The 21,587-nt window shown below is 36.2% G+C and overlaps 1 protein-coding gene across 3 annotated transcripts in view; it reads left to right on the plus strand.

Moving 5' to 3' along the window:
• The first annotated feature begins 696 nt into the window (after positions 1-696).
• abca2 (ATP-binding cassette, sub-family A (ABC1), member 2) overlaps positions 697-21,587 on the plus strand; it is an 84,549-nt gene continuing 63,658 nt past the window's right edge. For all 3 annotated transcript variants that reach the window (XM_051110966.1, XM_051110968.1, XM_051110967.1), the window contains exon 1: positions 697-1,360. In XM_051110966.1, the coding sequence (XP_050966923.1) occupies positions 1,295-1,360 (66 nt within the window). In that variant the 5' untranslated portion in view covers positions 697-1,294. The remainder of the gene's footprint in view (positions 1,361-21,587) is intronic.

Here is a 21,587-nt window from a genome sequence, read left to right on the forward strand (position 1 = left end):
TTGATGCCTTTGAGGCTTTTAATAGACCACAGCGATTAAAAGAGCTTACAAACGGCAGAGACAAAAAATGCTAGATGCCATCCTGGCAGGATGTAAACATGTCAACGTTTGTTATAATGCCACTGAAGAGTTTCTCTGTGCGGATTTCACTCGATATCCAGGGGGCATCTAGAATCCTTGTGGGGAAAATCGATGGTACAACCATTGGTTTAAGCCTACACTTTCATCTACTGAATTGTGTGGTAAAAATAGCAACAGGTAGCTCACCGAGCGCAACCATTTCATGTCATAATGGCGCCCCCCATAGTGTGGTGATGTGGAGCTTTTAAATAACACAAATCTTTTGTGGGTTTTCTACTACATATTTAGTAAGAGACATCATTTACGGTATATTAAGCATACATGTCATAATACCCAAGGTTCCCTTCAAAAAAATGTGTTCAAAAGCACAACTGATAATATTTATAATCCTTCACTTAATGGTCTCCCACAGAGTTGCCTCACAACATCTGACCTTGATGCGTGTCTAATGGTTGTTACTACGAACGTGTTTATTATAGGCCTATGTCATGTTGTTGTTTTTTTTTCACAAATCGTGCTGCCTGTGAGAACTGATTACTAGGACTATTTTTGTCTAACAATGTGCTGTTGAAACCAGTGCTGTGCTGCAGAGGGTGCTATTCGCTTCTCTCTCTCAACTCTTTTCAAGGGTAACTCGCTACAATAACATACAGTACTCTGATCAAAGATGACAGACATAATGCAATCCGCGACAGCCACAAAATAAAATGTGATCTCGGTGAAGTCTGTCCAGCCAGGAGGGATTACCTCAGTCCCAGAAGTAAAGCTAAAGATGGTGAGATTAAAATGTTCTCACATCGATGGAGTTTCTATAAATAGCCAGGCGTCGCAGAATGATGAGGATTCAGCAGCGCATCAGTAATCCAGCTGAGGCAGCCGCTAGATTACCATAAAAATCACATCTGATCTACCTGACACATCGGTCGCACACTCCGTGCGCTCAAGTTACTGTAGCAATAAGAAACGTTCGTTCGCTACGTTTGGCTGAAGCTGACAGGAGTATCTCCGCCCACTTCTCTATGAGATGCGAATATCTACATCTGCTGCTACCAAAAGAGCATTTTGTTCACAAACCCAGCCCTCTTAATTCAGGATGTTTGGCTTTGTCACACGCCGGGGAGGACAAAATGCAGATAGAGCGGAATCTCAAAACAACAACAACACTGTGATGAATATATTATAATTTGCGACTTCATTGTTCAACTCATCGAAAATGGGATTTCTTCACCAGCTACACCTTCTCCTGTGGAAAAACGTGACTTTAAAGAGGAGGGGACCGGTAAGACTGTTTGTGTTTACATGTGTCAGTCATGTGTGTATATTTTTTTATTTTAATTTAGGCCTTGATGGGTTTGTGTTTTGAACACGTCGCGAGAGATGCACGAGCAGGCGGGCGTCAGGCACGTTGAGGTATTGCAAAACATTGAGTCTACAGGCAAAATAAAATGTTAGTCAGATGGCTTCAGTGTTAGAGTTTCCGCACGATCTGGCCTTCTAAATGTTTCACAATTTTCATATCTGCTGAAACAACGTGGGCGGAACCACTTATCTGAAAGGAAGTTGTGTTGTCAGTCGATCACCTACTAACAGGTTGTTGCCTGAACAACCTGTTAGTTCGACTATGACCACACATCTCTAGCAAGTTGAGGTTGGAACAACCTGTTAACAGGGTGACAGATTACTTGATGCTGATGTTGAGGAAAAAAAATACCCATTTTATCCATGAAGTGTGTATCAGTGTGTTACTGAATTAAGCTCAGCCCCTTTTATTGTTCAGATGCAGTTAAACAAATATGACATATGCAAAACCTCTGGCTTGTCACTGGCCTTTAAATATTAGGAAATATGATCCTGGTGCTTCAAGAACTGAAGTACTGTATAGCAGTCTTATACCAAAATCAGAAATTGTTATCATGTAGTTCTGTCGTTGTTAACTCCACAGGGCTAATTTTTTGGTATGTTTGTGAGAGTAGAGTAACCTTTATTTTTAACCTTGTGGGAGGGGAAATGCAATGTTGCAGCGTCAAAACACTGAATCTGGGCCAAGTTGCAACAAAACCCCCTAAGTTAAGAAAACCTTTATGTAAATACCCAAATGTAATGAGTGTTATTACTAAGGGCTACAACTGGCTGCAGAGCAAAAAGACATTATCAGTATACAGTGTGGTCCAAAAAGTCTGAAACCTCCTTAAAAATCTAGCATTTAGATTTTTAGATCTAATTTAATTTTAATTTTTGATTTGTTTTTACTTTCACTTTTCACTTTCACAATTGTACACAGTGTACTGAGAAATATACATTGTGCCTAAATATACATTTACAAAAAAGAAAAATAAGATGGATTAGCTAGAATATAGGCCTATGAATTTAGATGTCACGTTTAAATTTAATTTTGCATTAAACTTAAAGCAAACTGGTTCAAAACTTGGAGTTTTTGTGAGTGATATAGCACTCCAAATATTTATGTATAGGACATGTCATTTGTTTGCCATGTATGTGCAATATTAGTATAGTATAGCATATTATACCAGATAACAAATGATTATTGTAACGGAATGAAAGTGTCATCATGTAGTTTTGCCTTTTTTAACTCCACAGGACTAATTCTGGTACGTTTGTGGGAGTAGAGTAACCTTTGTATTTATTCTTCCGGGAGGCGAAAATGCAATGTTGCAGCATCAAAATACTGAAGCTGAATTTTCTTTAGAAAACATGCAATATAATATACTTATAATATGAAAATTTAGTACTGAAAAATATACTTTGTGTATATTTGCAACATTCATTTGGATGTTATATTTTAATATTGAATAATAGCATTTATACACCCTAAAAATGCTGGGTTAAATACAACCCAGCACTGGGTAAAATATGGATGAACCCAGCGACTGGGTTGTTTTGACCCAGCGGTTGGGTTAAATGTTTAACCCAACCCTCTGGGTAGTTTTATATAACTTAACTACTCTTAAAAAATATTACAGGCATCGGCAATAATCAAAGGGTGATCATTTATTAATAAGTAATTTAAAAAATGTTTGTTATTTAATTATTGTTTATTTAACTTACTAATAAATGTTTGTTTATTGAACATATTAATACATGTTAATTTTCAACCTATTTTAGGTTTATTTTAATCAAGAAATATAGTAATTCGTAAGCAATAGTTGAGTTACCCAGAAGGTTGGGTTAAACATTTAGCCCAACCACTTCAAAACAACCAGTCTCTGGGTTTGTCCATATTTCACCCAGCACTGGGTTGTTCTTAGCCCAGCATTTTTTTTAGAGTGTATTGGAATGTTATTATATATATATATATATATATATATATATATATATATATATATATATATACATATGTGTGTGTGTGTACGATATATATATATATCATTATTGTATGTATATTAAAAGCATTCTAAATGTGAAAGAATAGTGGAGTCAACAACACAACTATAACAATAACACAAGAACTCCATTGTTGGAATCACTTTTACAATTATTATTGTTTTTTCATCTTTTGAACAACAGAAAATTGACAGCCAACCAGAATCCATCCTGCTTCAAAGAGCTTGACAAAACTGCAGTGTGCACTTATAGTGTAATAACCAGAACGTTATTGTGCATTGGGGTGGATGCAGATATGGACATCGTTATTATCTTTATAGTTATCGTTTTTGGTGTAAACGGGCCATTAGAGCAAACTGGCTCATAACTGGGAGTTTCTGGGAGTGATATAGCACTTGAAAAATGTATATGCCAGTTTTATATTGTATGACTAAATGTAGCAGCATTTTAAGAATGCTTGTAACTTCATTCTTGTCTTTATCATTTCAGCTTTCTGTTACTGTGAAACCAATCTGGTATTGAACAGAAGTGGGCTCTCAAGAGCCCTGTCCTAACACTCAATTAGGAAATAAGCCACACTACTTTGAGTAGTGTTTTGACCTCTAGAAGATACTTAATTACTAAGCACTGTTCCTATCTTTATGAGCCTCGCTGCTCCATTATGTTATTTTTAGAAGCAGTAGCATTTTACAATAGCTCACGTTTGCAGCAGACGTCAGGCTCCCCGGAGGTAAGGATCGCCCCAGTAAGAATAGTAACTGTTACGTCACTGGGCCAGTTTGATCACATAGGTCCATTTCAGGGGGAGTTTGAAGGCTTTGTAGATTGATGGGACCCTGGGAAGTGGCTAGTCAGCAAAAGGTTCAGCCTGCTCTGTCCTGTGGATGCTAAATGAATGAGGTCCAGTGAGTTCAGCTCACCACTGGCTGCCTGCCTTTATTGGTTACTCACTGCTGATATGTCAACGGTGAATGCTGTCAGCTCTTTGTCAAGCGTGTGTGGTTTGATGGTGGTGGAGAGCAGGTGTATTCAGATATACCAGAAACAGTGTATCTACAAGAGATGTTTTTGCTAATTTGGTGATGTTGTGATGATTTTCTGGGGAGTTGATGGGGATGCATTTGGTGGCTAACAGCTTTATGTAGGTCAATTACCTAATGTTTGCAGTCGAAGACTGATATGTTGATTTGATGTTGAGGATGCAGTTACATTCAAAGCACTGTCATAAAATCCCTTGCAGCTGAATGACAGCTTGTTTGTCTCAGCTGTCTGGATCCCACAGACATTTCTCTATGACCCAGTCATAATATTTGATCAAGCACAAATGGGTCTCCGTACTAAAAAACCTGACCTGGGAACCTGGCTCCTAAAATGAGGAATGAACAGCTCAGCTTAGATACAGTAAAAATAGTGCATTGACTTCACATGTTTCTTAGCTGCAGTGAATTAAATCTGAAAATGTAAATGCTTATTTTTATCATTTGGTTATTTAAACTAGCAAGTTTTCCTGATTATGTTTAAATGTGTGTTCCAATTTAATGATGTCACAGTGATTATGATTGGATTTGTTCACTCTAAAAATGTTGAAAACAACCGACTGGGTGAAATATGGACAAACCCAGTGACTGGCTTGTTTTGACCCAGTGGTTGGGTTAAATGTGTGTAACACTTTACAACTAATTAAACTTTACAACAATTAACTAACATGAACAAACAGTGAATGAAACAATACATTACACTACTTATTAAGGTTAGTTATTGTTAGTGAATGAAAATATTGTTGTTCATTGTTTGTTTATGTTAGTTCACAGTACATTAACTAATGTTAACAAACACAACTTCTGATTTTAATAACACATTAGTAAATGCTGAAATTACCATTAACTAAGATTAATAAATGCTGTGGAAGTATCGTTCATTCTTAGTTCAGGTAAACTCTTGGTAAAACTCATGGTAAATAATGAACCTTGTAAATGTTTAACCCAACCTTCTGGGTAACTATTACTTACAAATTACTATATTTCTTGTGAAGTGTGAAGAGGTAACTCAACTGTTGCTTAAAAATGACTATACTTCTTGCTTAAAATGAACCCAAAACAATTTGGAAATTAACATTTATTAATATGTTCAATAATTTAACATTTAGTAATAAGTTTAATAAATAATCATTAAATAATTAATTGCTAATTAATAAATGTTGACCTTTTGATTATTGCTGATGCCACTTGTCTGATTTTTAATTTGCAACCTATTTTAGGTTCACTTTAAGCCATATTTTTAAACAATAACTGATTTAAGTAAAACTTACCAGAAGATTAGGTTAAACATTTAAACTAACTGCTAGGTCAAAACAGCCCAGTCGCTGGGTTTGTCCATAATTCACCCAGCCTTAGATTGTATTTAACCCAGCATTTTTTTTTTTTTTTTGTGAGTGTGTGTTCTGTTTTGTAATGTGTTTCAGCTCATAAAGGCTGTGTGTTCATGAGTCATGTGTTGTTCCGTGTTTTGCGATGCAAATACAATTTTAAATTGCTGTTAAAATTTTATTATTATTATTATTTTTAAAATAATAATTTATATAATTTATATAATTTAATGGGGCTATCAAAATATCAGATGTTTTCACTACACATTATCGTGACCTCAAAAATTCATGATAATAAAATATTGTGATATTTGTAAAAATCATGAAAATTAAAATAAATAAACAAACCATGCTATCAGTCAAAATAATATTTAATTATTTATTTATTTATTTTTGACCAATGAATCACACCATTGCATCCAAAAGGAACAATTACACTAAACAGATAAACAGATTACCCTAATTAACACGAAAATTATATTTCATTATTTAAATATCACGATTATCGCTAGTACTGTATATCGCAACACCCGTAATATATGTACATATATATACACATCGTTTTGGCCACATTTGTGACTGTTTTAGTCACAATCTGAAGCCCTGCTTAAACCCTCTCCCCCCCAGACTGGGTGGGTGTTTCTCTTTTTTTTAACAAAGCGATATCTCCACATTCTACCCCATCATGAAAAAACAAATCCACAGTTCATAGTCTCTGTTATGAATTGTGTTATGGTCCCTGTTTGAAGGTTAGATGAACATTAACCCAAAATTTGTCTTTTAATGCACCGGCTGCCTTTACCTTATGCCAAGTGCAACACAGGCTGACCTACTTCCTGCGAGCTTCAATCCCTGAACAATTGGTTGAAGCAGGGACGGGCAAAACTGTCTGCGTATCTATGGAGACAGAGATAGAAAAAGAGAGAGAGAGATGGATAAAGCGAGTAAGAGAAAGAGTCAAGACACAGACAGCAGTCTGATAACCGGACAGTCATCAAGAGAGCAAGTTATTGTAATGCCAGCTGTCTGAATTATGCATGCAGGCTGTATGTTAATGAAATCACAGTATGCGTTCTGTGAGCTGGTTTTATGCCGTCATCTCACTACTACAGAAATGCAGATACCCTACCATTTCATCATTAAAAATTCAGTTTGTGTATATGCGGAGATTATGGTGTTGCGCATTTTTCTTTCCATTAAAGAATTAGTCAACTTCCAGAGCAAAAATGTACAAATAATTTCCTCACCCCCTATCATCCAAAATGTTCATGTCTTTCTTTCTTCACTCGTAAAGAAATTGTTTTTTGAGGAAAACATTTCAAGAATGTTCCCTAAATAGTGGACTATGTTTTTATGGTGAACTTTCGAAATGCAGTTTAAATGCAACTTCAAAGGGCTCTGTACAATACCAACCAAGGAAGAAGGGTCTTATCTAGCAAAATTATTGGTTATTTTCTAAAAAAAATGTAGATACTTTTTAACCTCAAATGCTCGTCTTGTCTAGCTCTTTGATGTGCGTGCATAACCTGTGCACTCCGGTTCAGTACAGTTAGGGTATGTCAAAAAACTCCCATATCATTTTCTCCTCCAACTTCAAAATCATCCTACATCATTGCAGAAGTACCGACCCAGTGTTTACAAAGTGAACGTGCAAAGAAAGTCCAACGCCCTTTACAAAAAAAGGTAAAACAGCAATGTAGGATGATTTTGAAGTTGGAGGAGAAAATGAGATGGGTTTTTAACATACCCTAACTGTATTGAACCGGAGTGCACAGAATACGCATGTGCATCGCAGAGAATAGACAAGACAAGCATTTGTGGTTAAAAGTGTGTTTTTAGAAAATAACCGATTGTCTCGCTAAATAAGACCCTTCTTCAGTTTAAATGCAGCTTCAAAGGGCTCTGTATGATCCCAGCCAAGGAAGAAGGGTCTTATCTAGTGAAACAATCATTTATTTTTAAAAAAATATACAATTTATATACTTTTTAACCTTAAAGGCTCATCTTGTCTAGCTCTGTGATGCACACGCGTAATCTGTGCCCTCCGGTTCAATACAGTTAGGGTATGTAGGAAAAACTTCCATCTCATTTTCTCCTCCAGCTTCAAAACCGTCCTACATCGCTGCAGAAGTATCAACCCAGTGTTTACAAAGGGAATGTGCAAAGAAAGTCATACGCTCTTTCCAAAAAAAGGTAAAACAGTGATGTAGGATGATTTTGAAGTTGGAGGAGAAAATGAGAAGGAAGTTTTTCGACATACCCTAACTGTCTTGAACCGGAGTGCACAGAGTGCGCATGCGCATCACAGAGCTAGACAAGATGAGCATTTGTGGTTAAGAAGTGTTTAATTTGTAATTTTATTTTAGAAAATAACCGATCGTCTTGCTAGATAAGACCGTCCTCGGCTGGGATCGTTTAGAGCTCTTTGAAGCTGCACTGAAACTGCATTTTGAAAGTTTAAACTCGCGGGCACCATATGGAGAAAATTCCTGAATTTTTTTCCTCAAAAATTTCTTTACGAGTGAAGAAAGAAGGACATAAATTTCTTGGATGACAAGGGGGTGAGTAAATTATCTGTACAATTTTGTTCTGACAGTGAATTAATCCTTAAAGAATGTCTGCTAAAATGTTCTCGAATTTCTAAGGTGACATTATAAATTTGTGCTATAATAATGTAACACCATAGGACAGATATATTAACATAAGCGTTAATGTAAATATGCCATTTACTGAGAAGCATTACGGAAAGCCCTGCTCCTTTTACATTATTGCATTAGCTTCCTTTCAGTGCTGTGAGAAACAACAGAGTACGTCAGTGGTCCTCTAGTTTGGCAGAAATGTAATCTGAGTTTGGCAAACTATACAGCGTTCCATTTTTGTGATGAAAATTAAATGGGAAGATCCATGAGAAATATTAAGTGTTCAAAGACTGTTGATTCAGCAAGCAATAAAGTTATGCTGCATTAGCAAGCCCCTTTTGAGAGCGAGACTGCGTCACTGGAAGACTAATCATATATGCAAGCACAAAATGATTCAGTTACTTCTAAAGGAAGTTAATTGAGAAGCAGTATGTTTTTGAGATTCATCGGATTGTAATTAGAAATGACATTGTGGAATGTGTTGTAATACGGCGATATGGCAGCAGAGTAATTACGGTGCTTGTATGGATATTTTTCGTAGTACTGTTAATTCTTTCTTTTCTTCTCCATTAATTTCTGCAATTAATTTTGCCTAACCTGCCTACAACTCCATTCTAACTCTGGTTTGTACATCATTTTAAGATTGAATAAGTTTGGAAACACCCTAGAAAAGTGGGGTTTTGGACAATATTGGCATTTAATTAGTGATAATTTTGCACTGATAAGAGACTTGGCTGCCAACCTTGACAAGAAGCAGAGGAACTTTGACAAGAGTCATTCATCAAACACAAACTACAAAAACATAAACAGTTTATACATAGAAAAAACTTATATTTTCGATTCATCAAAATATCAACCATTAGCAGCTATAACAGCTCTGCAGAATCTGGGCCTAAATTAATTATATTCTAAACTTAATTGACAATCAATTGTTGAAGCTATTAAGGTGTGCTGACCCAAAAATCTTTTAAAAACCTGGGCCAAGTTTAAACCAGTAACCAGGAATCACAGCTGGCAAAGGGGCAAGTCTGGCTTTGACATGTATATATTGCCATTATTACGTAATCAAAAGAAAAATGATTATTGCTGATCTTCAATGATAATGTCAAGTCACTTTAATGTTTTTGCACCAAAAAAAGATAAGGATTTATGCTGATATCGTCGAAAACCACAGTTTGCCAGGGTGTTTCCAAACTTTTGGAAGGTAGTGTATATTGGAACCACATTGGTGCTACAAGATTTTTGAAAAACATTTATATTACATATTCTATAATTATAAATAAAGCTTCTCATCTTCTCTAAAACTTTAGCATGGTGATTTTGCTGACTTGTAAGCACTGATATGTTTTTTCGTATTAGTTATACATTTGCAAGAAATTTAGATGTTAAATGGTTTGCGTGGGAGTGTGGCAAACCATTACATGAAACTGACGTGCACGGTAACATTTACTACAGTAGGATGATTGTGTGACATGAATGCTGTTAACATTTTGTATGATTATGGAGCTTTGTGACTCATCCGTCAGTTGCATAAAGAAAAAAGCGTCATTTAAGGATAGCATGGACGTTCATGATCTCATCGGCGGAAAGCAATGCTTTAGAGCAATACTGATGACTGTATGTCTGCTTATGGAGTAAGTGGGGCACTGAAAGTTCCCCGTGTCCAGTAATGGACAGCCTCCTCAATTATTGAGATCTCTCCATACTCCTGGGAGAAAAGCAGCACTGAAGGAAGATTGGATGAAATAAACATGAGATAGAGGAGAAAAGGAATGAGCCAGAGAGTGACAGGAGGAAAGTACTGTAATGGTCAGCCGTTCTGGAGGAGCAAGATTTAGGTAGGAGAGAGTTGATGGACGGAAACGTCTATTGTCAGCGCGGCGCTGACAAGCGAGAGTCAATGACGTGAGTGCTGGAGCGAGAGAGGACTGTAATGAGGACAGGTAGGGCAGTGTGTTAAATGAGGATCCAGTGAGAAAATAGAGGTGTTAGAAAGAGTATGTTAGGCAAAGGTGAAAGAGAGACGTGAAGGAGGCATGAAACAAGACAGAAATGAAATGAAGTGGGACGGGAAAGAGCAATCGTGGAGTACAGAACTCGAGAGGCAATGAGTTATTCTTTATTTCGGCAACAAGATCAGCTATAAAACCCTGACCTTTAAGCCTCTCGATGTGTGCCTGCCTTAAATGAATGGCAATATGTGTCCGGAGTCAGGGACGGTCCCTCTTAAATGATAATTATTGCAGCAGTGTTCACCTTGTAAAACCAAGCTCAGGCAGAGAGCCATAAATTGGGGCAGAGAGAGAGAGATGGAGAGAACCAGGTTAGTTTTGGAAATAGATGTAAGTTTTCCACCAAAATAGTTCTTATTCTCATGCTGGTGCAGAGTGCCTGTGAACCTTGTTCAGAACAGGCCCTTTTTTCCATTGACTTGAGAGCTGAATTGACTGTTGCTACATACTGTAGCTTCCCACGAGAAAAAACAAACATCAATTCTTTACTGTATTTCTTTATCATTATCAATGGACAAAACATAATAGAGCATGCAAAATTTAACCTCCTCTCCCATTAAAATTAAATGAAAGATGTCACATCAGTGTGGCGATGCAATGTGTTTAGTTGACAAACATTCACCAAGGACACATTAAATTGATCAAAAGTGACAGTAAAGACATTTATAATGTTTCAGACATTTCAAACAAATGCTGTTCATCAAAGAATCATGAATAAATCATGTTTCTTTAAAAATATGTAATGGTTATATAATATATAATGGTTCAGTGGTGCTATAAAAATGCCTCATTCATTTATTCATTTATTATGCCATCACAAGTTACTTTTTTATGATTTAAGTTCTGATAAAAACATGTGATATTTGTGAGTATCATAAAGTGGCTAGAGCTGGTTTCAAAATTTTGAGTTTGGCAAGATTTATTAATGTGTTTGTTAATGTCTCTTATGCTCACCATTACTGCATTTATTTGATCAAAAATAAAATAGTAATATTGTGAAATATTATTACAGTTTAACACTCTTTTCTATTTTAACATTTTAAAATGTAATTTATTCCTGTGATGGCAAAGCTGAATTTTCAGAATCATTACGTGACTCTTCAGTCAGTGTCACATGATCCTTCAGAAATAAGCTAATTTGGTGCTCAATAAACATGTTGAAAACAGCTGCTTAATAGTTCTGTGGAAACGTAATTTTTTTTTCAGGATTGTTTTAATAGCATGAGGTTTAAAACATTTATTTGAAATGTTTGAAACATTATAAATGTCTTTACTGTCACTTTTGATCAATTTAATGTGTTGAATGTTTGTAAACTAAACACACATTGCATTGCCACATTGATATGACACCTTTTATTTATTTTTTTATTTAATTAAGGCTCAATCCCATATCTATTTTGAACCCTTTCACCTACCCCTACCCTAAGAAATGGGACACCACTACTACACCGTTACATATCATCATACGTTGTCGCTAGGTGCTACGACATTCACACACAGCATGGTCTGTCTGAATATTGGTGTGCATTAGAGCCATTTAATTACTGTTCTATATTAATACACTGCCTTCTTTGAGACACACACACACACATATATATTGCAGCACACACACAAACATCTAGGTCACATGAGTTACCCCACATATAATAAAATTGTTGGCAATATTGAGATATTTCCTCATTCTTCTTTATGCACTGAGGGAGTACAGTTACTTTAAGTTTTCCTTTTACTTAACTGAAATAACCTTAAACTTGTAAAAATGGAGAATTATGTTTTATGGGTCATTCTATAATTAGGGGTACATTTTGGAATTTGACAATGTGAAGAAAAAAGTTTTCCTGTTTCCCAAAAACCCAACCATGACGTTACATAGTTGCTTTGAAACAATCTATATTGTATAAAGTGCTATATAAATGAAGGTGATCTGTAGGAATATGTGCATTAAATACCATCTATGTTTGTTATTGTCCACCATGTTACCTTTACTGGGTAACACAGCTGACAGGTAACTTAGTTCTAGTGGGTAACTTAGTTGACAATGGTTTTTTCAGACACAAATAAAACAAGTTATATCACAATAAACACTTATTATTTTTGAAGTGCACACCCAAATGTCTTGATAACCTAATCTAACTGAAGGCAAAACTATGAAATTAATTTATATTTGAGGTAATTTTCATGCTTAAATGCAGAGCACAATGAACAACTTTACAAAATCGGACAGCTGAATACCAGGGTTGTATGTGATATGAACATCATTTTTGAACAAAAGATATGGCTTTTTTAAGTTTTTCAAGGCTTTATATTGATGAAAACATATTAAAGATATACTTAATGGACATGAGATGTACCCACAATTATAGAATGACCCATATACTGAACATAAAATGTCTTATAAAATCATTTAAAGGGGTCATCGGATGCCCATTTTCCACAAGTTGAAAAGTCTGTAACATGCTTTGGTTAAAATTTGTCAGTGGTAGTGTAAAAACCAACCTTTTTACCTGGTCAAAATCAGCTCTGTTCACAGCAACCTGTTTTGTTGTATGTCCCTTTAAATGCTAATGAGCTCTGCTCACCCTGCCCCTCTTTTCCATGGGGTGACGAGCCGTACTGTTTACTTTAGCCACATTCACATTAGTGATGGGAAGTTCGGATCATTTTACCGACTCAGTCCTTTGAGTCTCGTTCAGCAAAATGAACGAATCTTTTTTCAAGTCATTTCGTTCATTACGTTCATTTTAGCAAAATATAATTAAAATGTTATGTTTTACCTCCCTAACACATCTACTGCTTACACAAACGTTGATCACACTACAAACAAAACAAAACTATAATGCTATAAGAAACAGAAAAGATTCATTCATTATTTACCTGGGTCTTTAATCTATGATTCGCTCACCTGGCCTCTTATCTGACAAGTTTTCGGGTTTGAGTTGTTTGTTCATCACGTGACAGCCCAATTAGCTAACCTATGCAGCCTGAGCCGGAAAGAGAATTGATTAGTTCATCTCTCGAGTCCTCGGGTTTGAGTCGTTCGTTCATCACGTGACATCCCCGTAATGTTAACCTATGCAGCCTGAGCCGGAAAGAGAATTGATTAGTTCATCTCTCGAGTCCTCGGGTTTGAGTCGTTCGTTCATCACGTGACATCCCCGTAATGTTAACCTATGCAGCCTGAGCCGGAAAGAGAATTGATTAGTTCATCTCTCGAGTCTTCGGGTTTGAGTCGTTCGTTCATCACGTGACATCCCCGTAATGTTAACCTATGCAGCCTGAGCCGGAAAGAGAATTGATTAGTTCATCTTTTGAGTCTTCGGGTTTGAGTCGTTCGTTCATCACGTGACATCCCCGTAATGTTAACCTATGCAGCCTGAGCCGGAAAGAGAATTGATTAGTTCATCTTTTGAGTCTTCGGGTTTGAGTCGTTCGTTCATCACGTGACAGCCCCATAAGGTGAACGAACGACTCTAAAACAGGTGAACTAATTCCAGTACAGAACCTAATAGGATGTTGCGCATGCGCGACTGAACGAATCTCTCCCCGAGGCGACTCGTTCGTCCCGAGTCACATTAAAGATTCGTTCAAAATGAACGAATCGTTCAAGAACGACCCATCACTAATTCACATTTAGCTGCGGAACTTGCTAACTAGCACATTATTAAAAAAGGCGATCTGCAAAAATTCATAAAAGAGCCTTATACTCACTTGTTCTGTAGGTGAAGCTGGATCACAAATGATTCACGCACACATTGACGCATTTAGGTAGATCGTTCCCTTCAAAAACGAATGTAATTCTCTGCATCTTCAGTGGCTCAGATAAGTACAAAACGACTGCTATGATTGTTAATACATCCAACACAGAACACCTCAGTTGCTTAGGAGACACTCTTGTCTTCCCCTGCTCAGGCGTCAAAACTATAGTGAACTCTTAGAACTCTAAGGTGAGACGGCTGTGTCAATCAACTATCGTGGGAGCAGCCTTGATATGTGTGAAGTCACACAACCAAGAAGCTGAGAATGGCCTGATTTGAGAAAGGGGGAAAAAAAAACACTGGGTGGATTTTTATCATTATAGGGTGGATGTGTGCACATACTGCTTTTTGCTGAATTTTGAGTTTGTCGTCCGATGACCCCTTTAAATATGTTTTCTTTTTAAAGTTTATGCATGTGTACTGGGTTAAAATTCTGTTAAATCATTTATTTATTTATTTATTAAATCCCAGTTATCATTTGAGACAGATAATCGTGATGAGAAACACAGTTGCAGCAACAATGCTGAATCTCAGCCCATTTTTCATTGCTTCATTTCTCTTTTAAATGCTTCAAAATGGTCCTTTCTCACTGTCACCCGGCCCAGTTCCTGGAAAATGAGAGAAATGAATCGAAACCGTCCATCAAACAGTGTCACGGAAGCATCTTATTGATCTGTTTTTGTGTTTGTGAGATTTTTATGATGGATATCAAGAGTTTATGTGTGCATACAGTATGTGTGTGTGTGTTTGTAAGCGTGTATGTTCCTTCCATATATGGCTTTTCTCCTAGTCCTGCTGTGTGAGTCACCTGTTATCTGTTCTTTAAGTGTGGATCTGTTTACTTTTGTTGTGTAAGTGTGGGAATGTATTTTGAATAAAAAAATCTTAAATCCATTAACAGTTTTAAGATCTAAACATTAAGACTATCATCAAATGAATGAGCCACTTTATTAATTTTTAATGTATTGTAATTGCATTTTTGGTCATATCAAAGAGAAAACAGCATTATTATTCCTTTTACGTGCCCTGATGTATCCACCATGGGGAGTGTGAACTCTGTGACTGGCCTCTTCACTCAATCTCAAGAACACTTGCTCTCAGTTTCTCTTTTCCCACAGCTCAACTGCTCTTTCAACTCTTTTCTTCCTTTCTTCTTCCTGCTCTCACATTCTGTCTCTCTCCTCTTCGCCTTCCTCAGGAGGAATAATAGTGTGTGTTCTTATTGAAATGAGGTGCAATTGCTCTCAGCCTGAGCTAATTTTGTCTTCATGTATAAAGCATTTCATGAAATATTTACCACTTTGATAAACATGAAATATTCATCTATTATAAATGTTCCTTTTCACCTTAATTTTGCGATTTGTCATGCAAAGACCTCTGAGACAATAAGATAATTACATTATTAGAAAGACAGCAGAATTGTGCTTCACAGTCTTAATCTATCAAATGAATGTTTCTCAGATGATTTGTGACCACAAAAAATGTCAGAAGGGTCAATTTTTTAAATTGAGATTTATACATCATCTGAAAGCTGAATAAATAAGATTTCCATTGATGTATGGTTTGTTATGATCTGCCAATATTTTGAGATTCAACTATTGAAAATCTGGAATCTGAGGATGCAAAAATATCAAAATATCGAGAAAAAAAAGTTGTCCAAAACTGTCCAAATGAAGTTCTTAGCTATGCATATTACTAATCAAAAATTACGTTTTGATATATTTACGGTAGGAAATTTACAAAATATCTTCATGGAACATGACCTTTACTTAATATCCTAATGAAATCGATAATTTTGACCCATACAATGTATTGTTGACTATTGCTACAAATATACCTTTGCTACTTAAGACTGGTTTTGTGGTCCAGAGTCACATATGATTATTCATGCTATTTATGCATTTTATGTGCTTTTCAATAATCTTTTCCACTGTTAATGGACAGCAGGGTGACTTATAGTAGATATTTCGCTAATGTGCATTTGAGTGATGTGATATGCACACAAAATTGATCAAATTAAATAAATTACATTGAAATATTCACACAACATTTAATCAAAATGATCTTAAAAAACTGACCATTAGATTTTTTATAGATTTTCAATTTGGATATGCTTCTATTAAAACGTTCAATTTATGTGTATTTTAATTTAAATTTATTAGTAACTTTTGAAACAGTCTTATCCAAACCTCAGCAGATCTTATAGGCTTGAAAAGTGTTAAGGTCTTCCCAGAAGGCCTCTATCATTGGTTGGCTAGTAATATTCCTCCCAGGCATCACGCATCAAAAAACGAGCTAATGAATCATAATATTCCTGGCTCATTCACACTTTTTTGGCTACTTAAGTATCCATTTTTTTCTGTGCTTTTCTCTGCAGAGGGTGTTTGTGTGCCAAGATGTTCTTCTTTCACAGCCCAGCATTTAGAAATAGAGAGAACAGAGGAAAAGAAGACTGCAGTTTCCCTTTAATCAAGCCAGATGCAAAGAGAACACACTGAGTGGAATTAGTGGAGGGAAAGAGAGAGAGAGAGAAAAGCTGAAGGAAGGAGATTACCGAGGCAGAAAAGAGAGAAATGTTATATGGAGGACAGTCTACTTTCAAGGGTTTGTAACTGATCCTGTCATCTTCGATTCACATTTAGTATCCTGGTTGTAAGATGATACATTTTCTCGAGAGTCATGTTGGTGCAGGTGTAATGGGAGCGCAGTGGCAACTGCCCAAGTACACCAAAGCTGCATATATTTCATTGAAAATATGGTAAAAATAGTTCACTTCCAGAATAAAAATGTCCTGATAATTTACTCACCCCCATGTCATCCCAGATGTTCATGTCTTTCTTTCATCAGTCCAAAAGAAATTAAGGTTTTTGAGGAAAACATTCAGAGATTTTTCTTCATATAGTGGACTTCAATGGTGGCCAATAGGTTGAAGGTCCAAGGTGCAGTTTTAATGCAGCTTCAAACTGCTTAACGTGATCCCAGCCAGTCATTTTCTAAAAAAAATTAAATGTATATACTTTTAACCACAAATGCTTGTCTTGCACTAGTTCGCAATGCACGTCCACGACTTGACTCATTACATAATCATGTTGGAAGGGTCACACGTGGTTTGTTCTTCAGTGTACAATGGTTCAAAAAGGTAGGGTAGGAAAAACTTTTTTTCTCCAAATTTTCTGACATCATTGTTTTCACCTTTTTTTGTATTGGGCGTTTGAATTTCTTTGCACATTCGCTTTGTAAACACTTGGTTGGTACTTTCCGCCTACATCACGTGTGACCTTTCCATCTCGGCTAGGTAATGCGTGAACCCGAGCTTGTTGCAAGATGAGCATTTGTGGTTAAAAAGTGTATACATTTTAATTTTTTTTAGAAAACGGTAGTTTGTTTCACTAGATAAGACCCTTATTCCTTGGCTGGGATCTTATAGAGCCCCCTGAAGCTGCAGTTTGGACCTTCAACCTCTTCATTCCCATTGAAGTCCACTATATGGAGAAAAAAATTGGAATGTTTTTTTAAAAAAACATTTCTTTTTGACTGAAGAAAGAAAGACACAAACATCTTGCATGACATGGGAGTGAGTAATTTTTAATCTGGAAGTGAACTAATTCAGCAGTATGTATAAAAACAAATAGGTTGATTCAGTTAGATTACATCATTTGCAGTTCATGGGCGTGGGAAGTTGCTGCTGAGCTCTTTTGGAAAATTTAACAGCAACTCTATAGGTAGTGTAGTTATTCAAGAGGAATTTGGCTGTATAAGCATGCTTTTTTTAAAGAATGAAGTTGAAATCATACTTTCATTTAATACTCTCAAAGCCCATGGTACGTTTATCTTGAGAGGTTCATTGTTAACAATTTCCCTCATGAGAAAATGAGTGGAATTTCTACTTTTTAGAAACCCGACTGTTGTGTTCTATTTTGATTTTCCCAGGCCAGTTGCATCTCATATGCCACCATTCAAATAAATGATGCTGCATAAAGTGAGATACTCTTAATTAGGCATACCTTTCTGTGGCATGAGGTCTAATTTGTGCCTATGACAGCTGCTGTCTTCCCTACTGTCTCCTTCATGCACTTACAGAGTGGAAAACAGCCTTGAGGGACTAATGTGTCAACAGCACAGAGGTTATAGACACAAACCGGAACAATGCAGCTGACTTCCCACGGGCAACGAATGATAGTTAGATCTGTCTTCTCCTGTCAGCAGCCTACAGAGATGTCCTGGACATTGTTAATTTTTGTGAGTAGATACTAGGTCATTCTACCAAGAGTTTAAGTATGTGGGAAATGGACTCAATTCAGAATCTAAATAGACAGGTTTCGAAAATGTATTGTTAAGAATCTTTCTTTACTTATGCCTTTGACCTTTTAGGAATGCTACAGTATATGGTGAATTGCTCTCACATCCAAAATCCTGTTCTCATAGTGAATGATTCCTTTGAGGACAGATTGTATGATTGCGCTCAATATTACAGTGCAGCCTAGGCTCTGTGAAGCGTAGAGCCGTTAGCATAAAAATGCTAACTACTCCATTTATTAAAGGGAAAGGAGTTTTTGAAACTCTTCAGCCCTCCAAGAGACTAGGCGATCTTAAGTTCTGTCTGATAGAGGGATTATCTCCCTCCCTCAGTGGTGTTGAAGGATAGAGGAACAGAAGGAATGTGATTAGAGACAACGAGAGACCGAAACGGTCTGCAATCTCAAGAATGCCGTGTGGGAGAGACTAGGACAGACTTTTGTTTTACACAGAAATGAGGCCTTGAATTGGAGAAAGAAAGAAAAGAACTGATAATTGCTTGTATAGAAAAATTGTGACAGAATAAGGATGAGGAAACAAAAAAGATCTGTGGCAGAGAGATGGGCAGAGATTCCTTTGAGATTCCCTCTTCTTACTATGTTTGGGAAGCTACTTTGAAACTGTAGCTTGCTAAACTACTAAGCTAGTACTTATTATTCAAAGTACGTATGTAAAGCGACTACTAAAAGGTTGTTTAGTAACACAGCAAATTCCTCTAAAAGTAGTGAACTATGTTAAAGGTGACGTTGCAAAATTCAGTCTACATGGTGTTTGCATATAAATGTATCTTAGCAGTGTGTGACCAAAACCATCCTACAATGTTAAAAACCCATTCACTCCTTTTTTTTAATTCCAAAAAATCTAAACAGTCTCAAGTATCAAACCGTTTTGATTTTCTGAGCGGTATGACATCATACTGCTCAGGCCCCGCCCACGACAGCTGACGGACCATATTAGCATACTTCCGCCATCAGCCAGTTGTACACTGTCCACCATTTTCTCCAGCTGTACCGACAACAGTGACTTGTAAACAATTCAGGTGTTTTGTAGTTGGATGTAAAAGTGAATATAAGAGTCTTCATTTTCTTCCAGCATCAGAGAAGACACAGTTTTGTTTTTGATGGTAACGCATCACCAAATACACAAAAAATGGAAGAGAGGGGTGGAGTTAGCAGAGCTCATTATCATTTAAAGAGACATGCACTGAAATGGGTCACTGTGAAAGAGCTATTTTTGACAAGGTAAAAATAGTGTTTTACATGACCATTGAGGAATTTTAACCAAAGTAGTTTTCAGACATTTCATGAAGACCCTAAAGAATCATACCAACTTGTTTAAAATGGGCATCCAATGTCCCCTTTAAAGATATTTAAAGGGATAGTTCATCCAAAAACCCTATGACTGTACAAAAGAAGATACTTTGAAGAATATTCGTAACCAAACAGTTTCAGTTATCCTTGACTTTTATTATATGGACATACACACACAGACACACACACAAAACACTGACATTTTTTATAATATCTTGTTTGTCATACAGTTTTGGAACAACATTAGGCAGTAAATGATGGCAGAGTTGTAATTTTTGGGTGAACTGTCTCTTTAAGAGGGCAGTGTTGTAAAGAATGCAGTGTGAGGACTGGGAGCTACTCCAGTGAATCATTGAATTGGCTTTTTAAACTGGTTTATTGAAATGAACAGTCCCAATGAACCAGTTTGTTAAAATGAGCTGGATTTCCCAGAGTGTGTTAAATAATTGGCTCAGCTCATTTTTACTTCATACAATGTGATGAAATGACTCGCAATGCAGCATTTTTGGTCTCACTAAACCGTTACTTCTTGGAAAAATATCTTGTTACTGAAAACCCTATTATACACTGTATTAAAAACAGATTAGTTACTTTCACACTAATGAAAAGTGTAGTTAAGTTAGACATATAAGTGCTGACAAACTCGTTTTTGTTTATTCCCAATTAGAGAGCAGAAGCTCTGTTTCTTATTCCTTCTGTTTAAAACTTTTTGTTTATGTACATGGATATTTGGATTATGAGTCTGTGAAAGTCATTTTTTCAGAATCAGAAAGTGCTTTATTGCACATACGAGGAATTTGTTTTGGTGACAGAAGCTTCCACAGCACAAACAGAATGACAGTGACAAGACAAGACACAGATAATAAATAAAAATAACAAAAGTGAAAAAAATATAGATGGAAAATTTGATGGTAAATATGTATATTTATATGTATATCTCCAGGGATTTTAACCGTTTTACTCCACTTGTTACCAGTGTTTTTCTGCCACCACAATGTGCACGCAGCTGCAAGTGACGTAACTGTGACGTCTACTCCAAATTGGTCTATAGTGTTGTGTATTACTTTTATTTAATTATTTATTGTTATTTATTATTATTATTACGTTTATTGCCAAGTTAACTGTTCATGAGATGGATTATTTTGATCTGATTTTCTGTCGCTAATCACTAATTTTCATGCATATCATGTATTTTGCAGATGGCCCACTTACAAGTTTAAACTTTGCACAAAAATGATAAAAGATTATAACTACCAAATTTTTTTTTTTTCATTATTTTCAGCCTTTTTAAATCTACGGTCTCTGGACTCCTAAATAACTCCTATAAGACCCACAAATAATAACATAACTTTTTATTTGAGTTATTTTCTTTGTGAACTGAATAATTTTTAAACTAGAATACTTCATTGACTGTTATAGGCACAGTATGTAGGATTTTTTTTTATTAAAGGGGTCATCGGATGCCCATTTTCCACAAGTTGATATGATTCTTTAGGGCCTTAATGAAAAGTCTATAAATACTCAATGGTTGTGTAAAAACACCCTTTTTACCTTCTCAAAATGAGCTCTGCAAAAATCATCTCATTCTGAGAGATTGTTCCTTTAAATGCAAATGAGCTCTGCTCGCCCCGCCCCTCTTCTTTCTGTGGAGTGAGGAGCTGTGCTCGGAGAAATTGTTTACTTTAGCCACATTTAGCGCGTTTAGCCGTGAAACTTGCTAACAAGCACGTTATTAGGAAAGGTGATTGCAGAGATTCATAAAAAAAAACCTTATACTCGCTTCTGCT

The sequence above is a fragment of the Labeo rohita genome, chromosome 5 (assembly GCF_022985175.1).
Source record: "Labeo rohita strain BAU-BD-2019 chromosome 5, IGBB_LRoh.1.0, whole genome shotgun sequence".
In the NCBI taxonomy this organism is placed as follows: domain Eukaryota; kingdom Metazoa; phylum Chordata; class Actinopteri; order Cypriniformes; family Cyprinidae; genus Labeo; species Labeo rohita.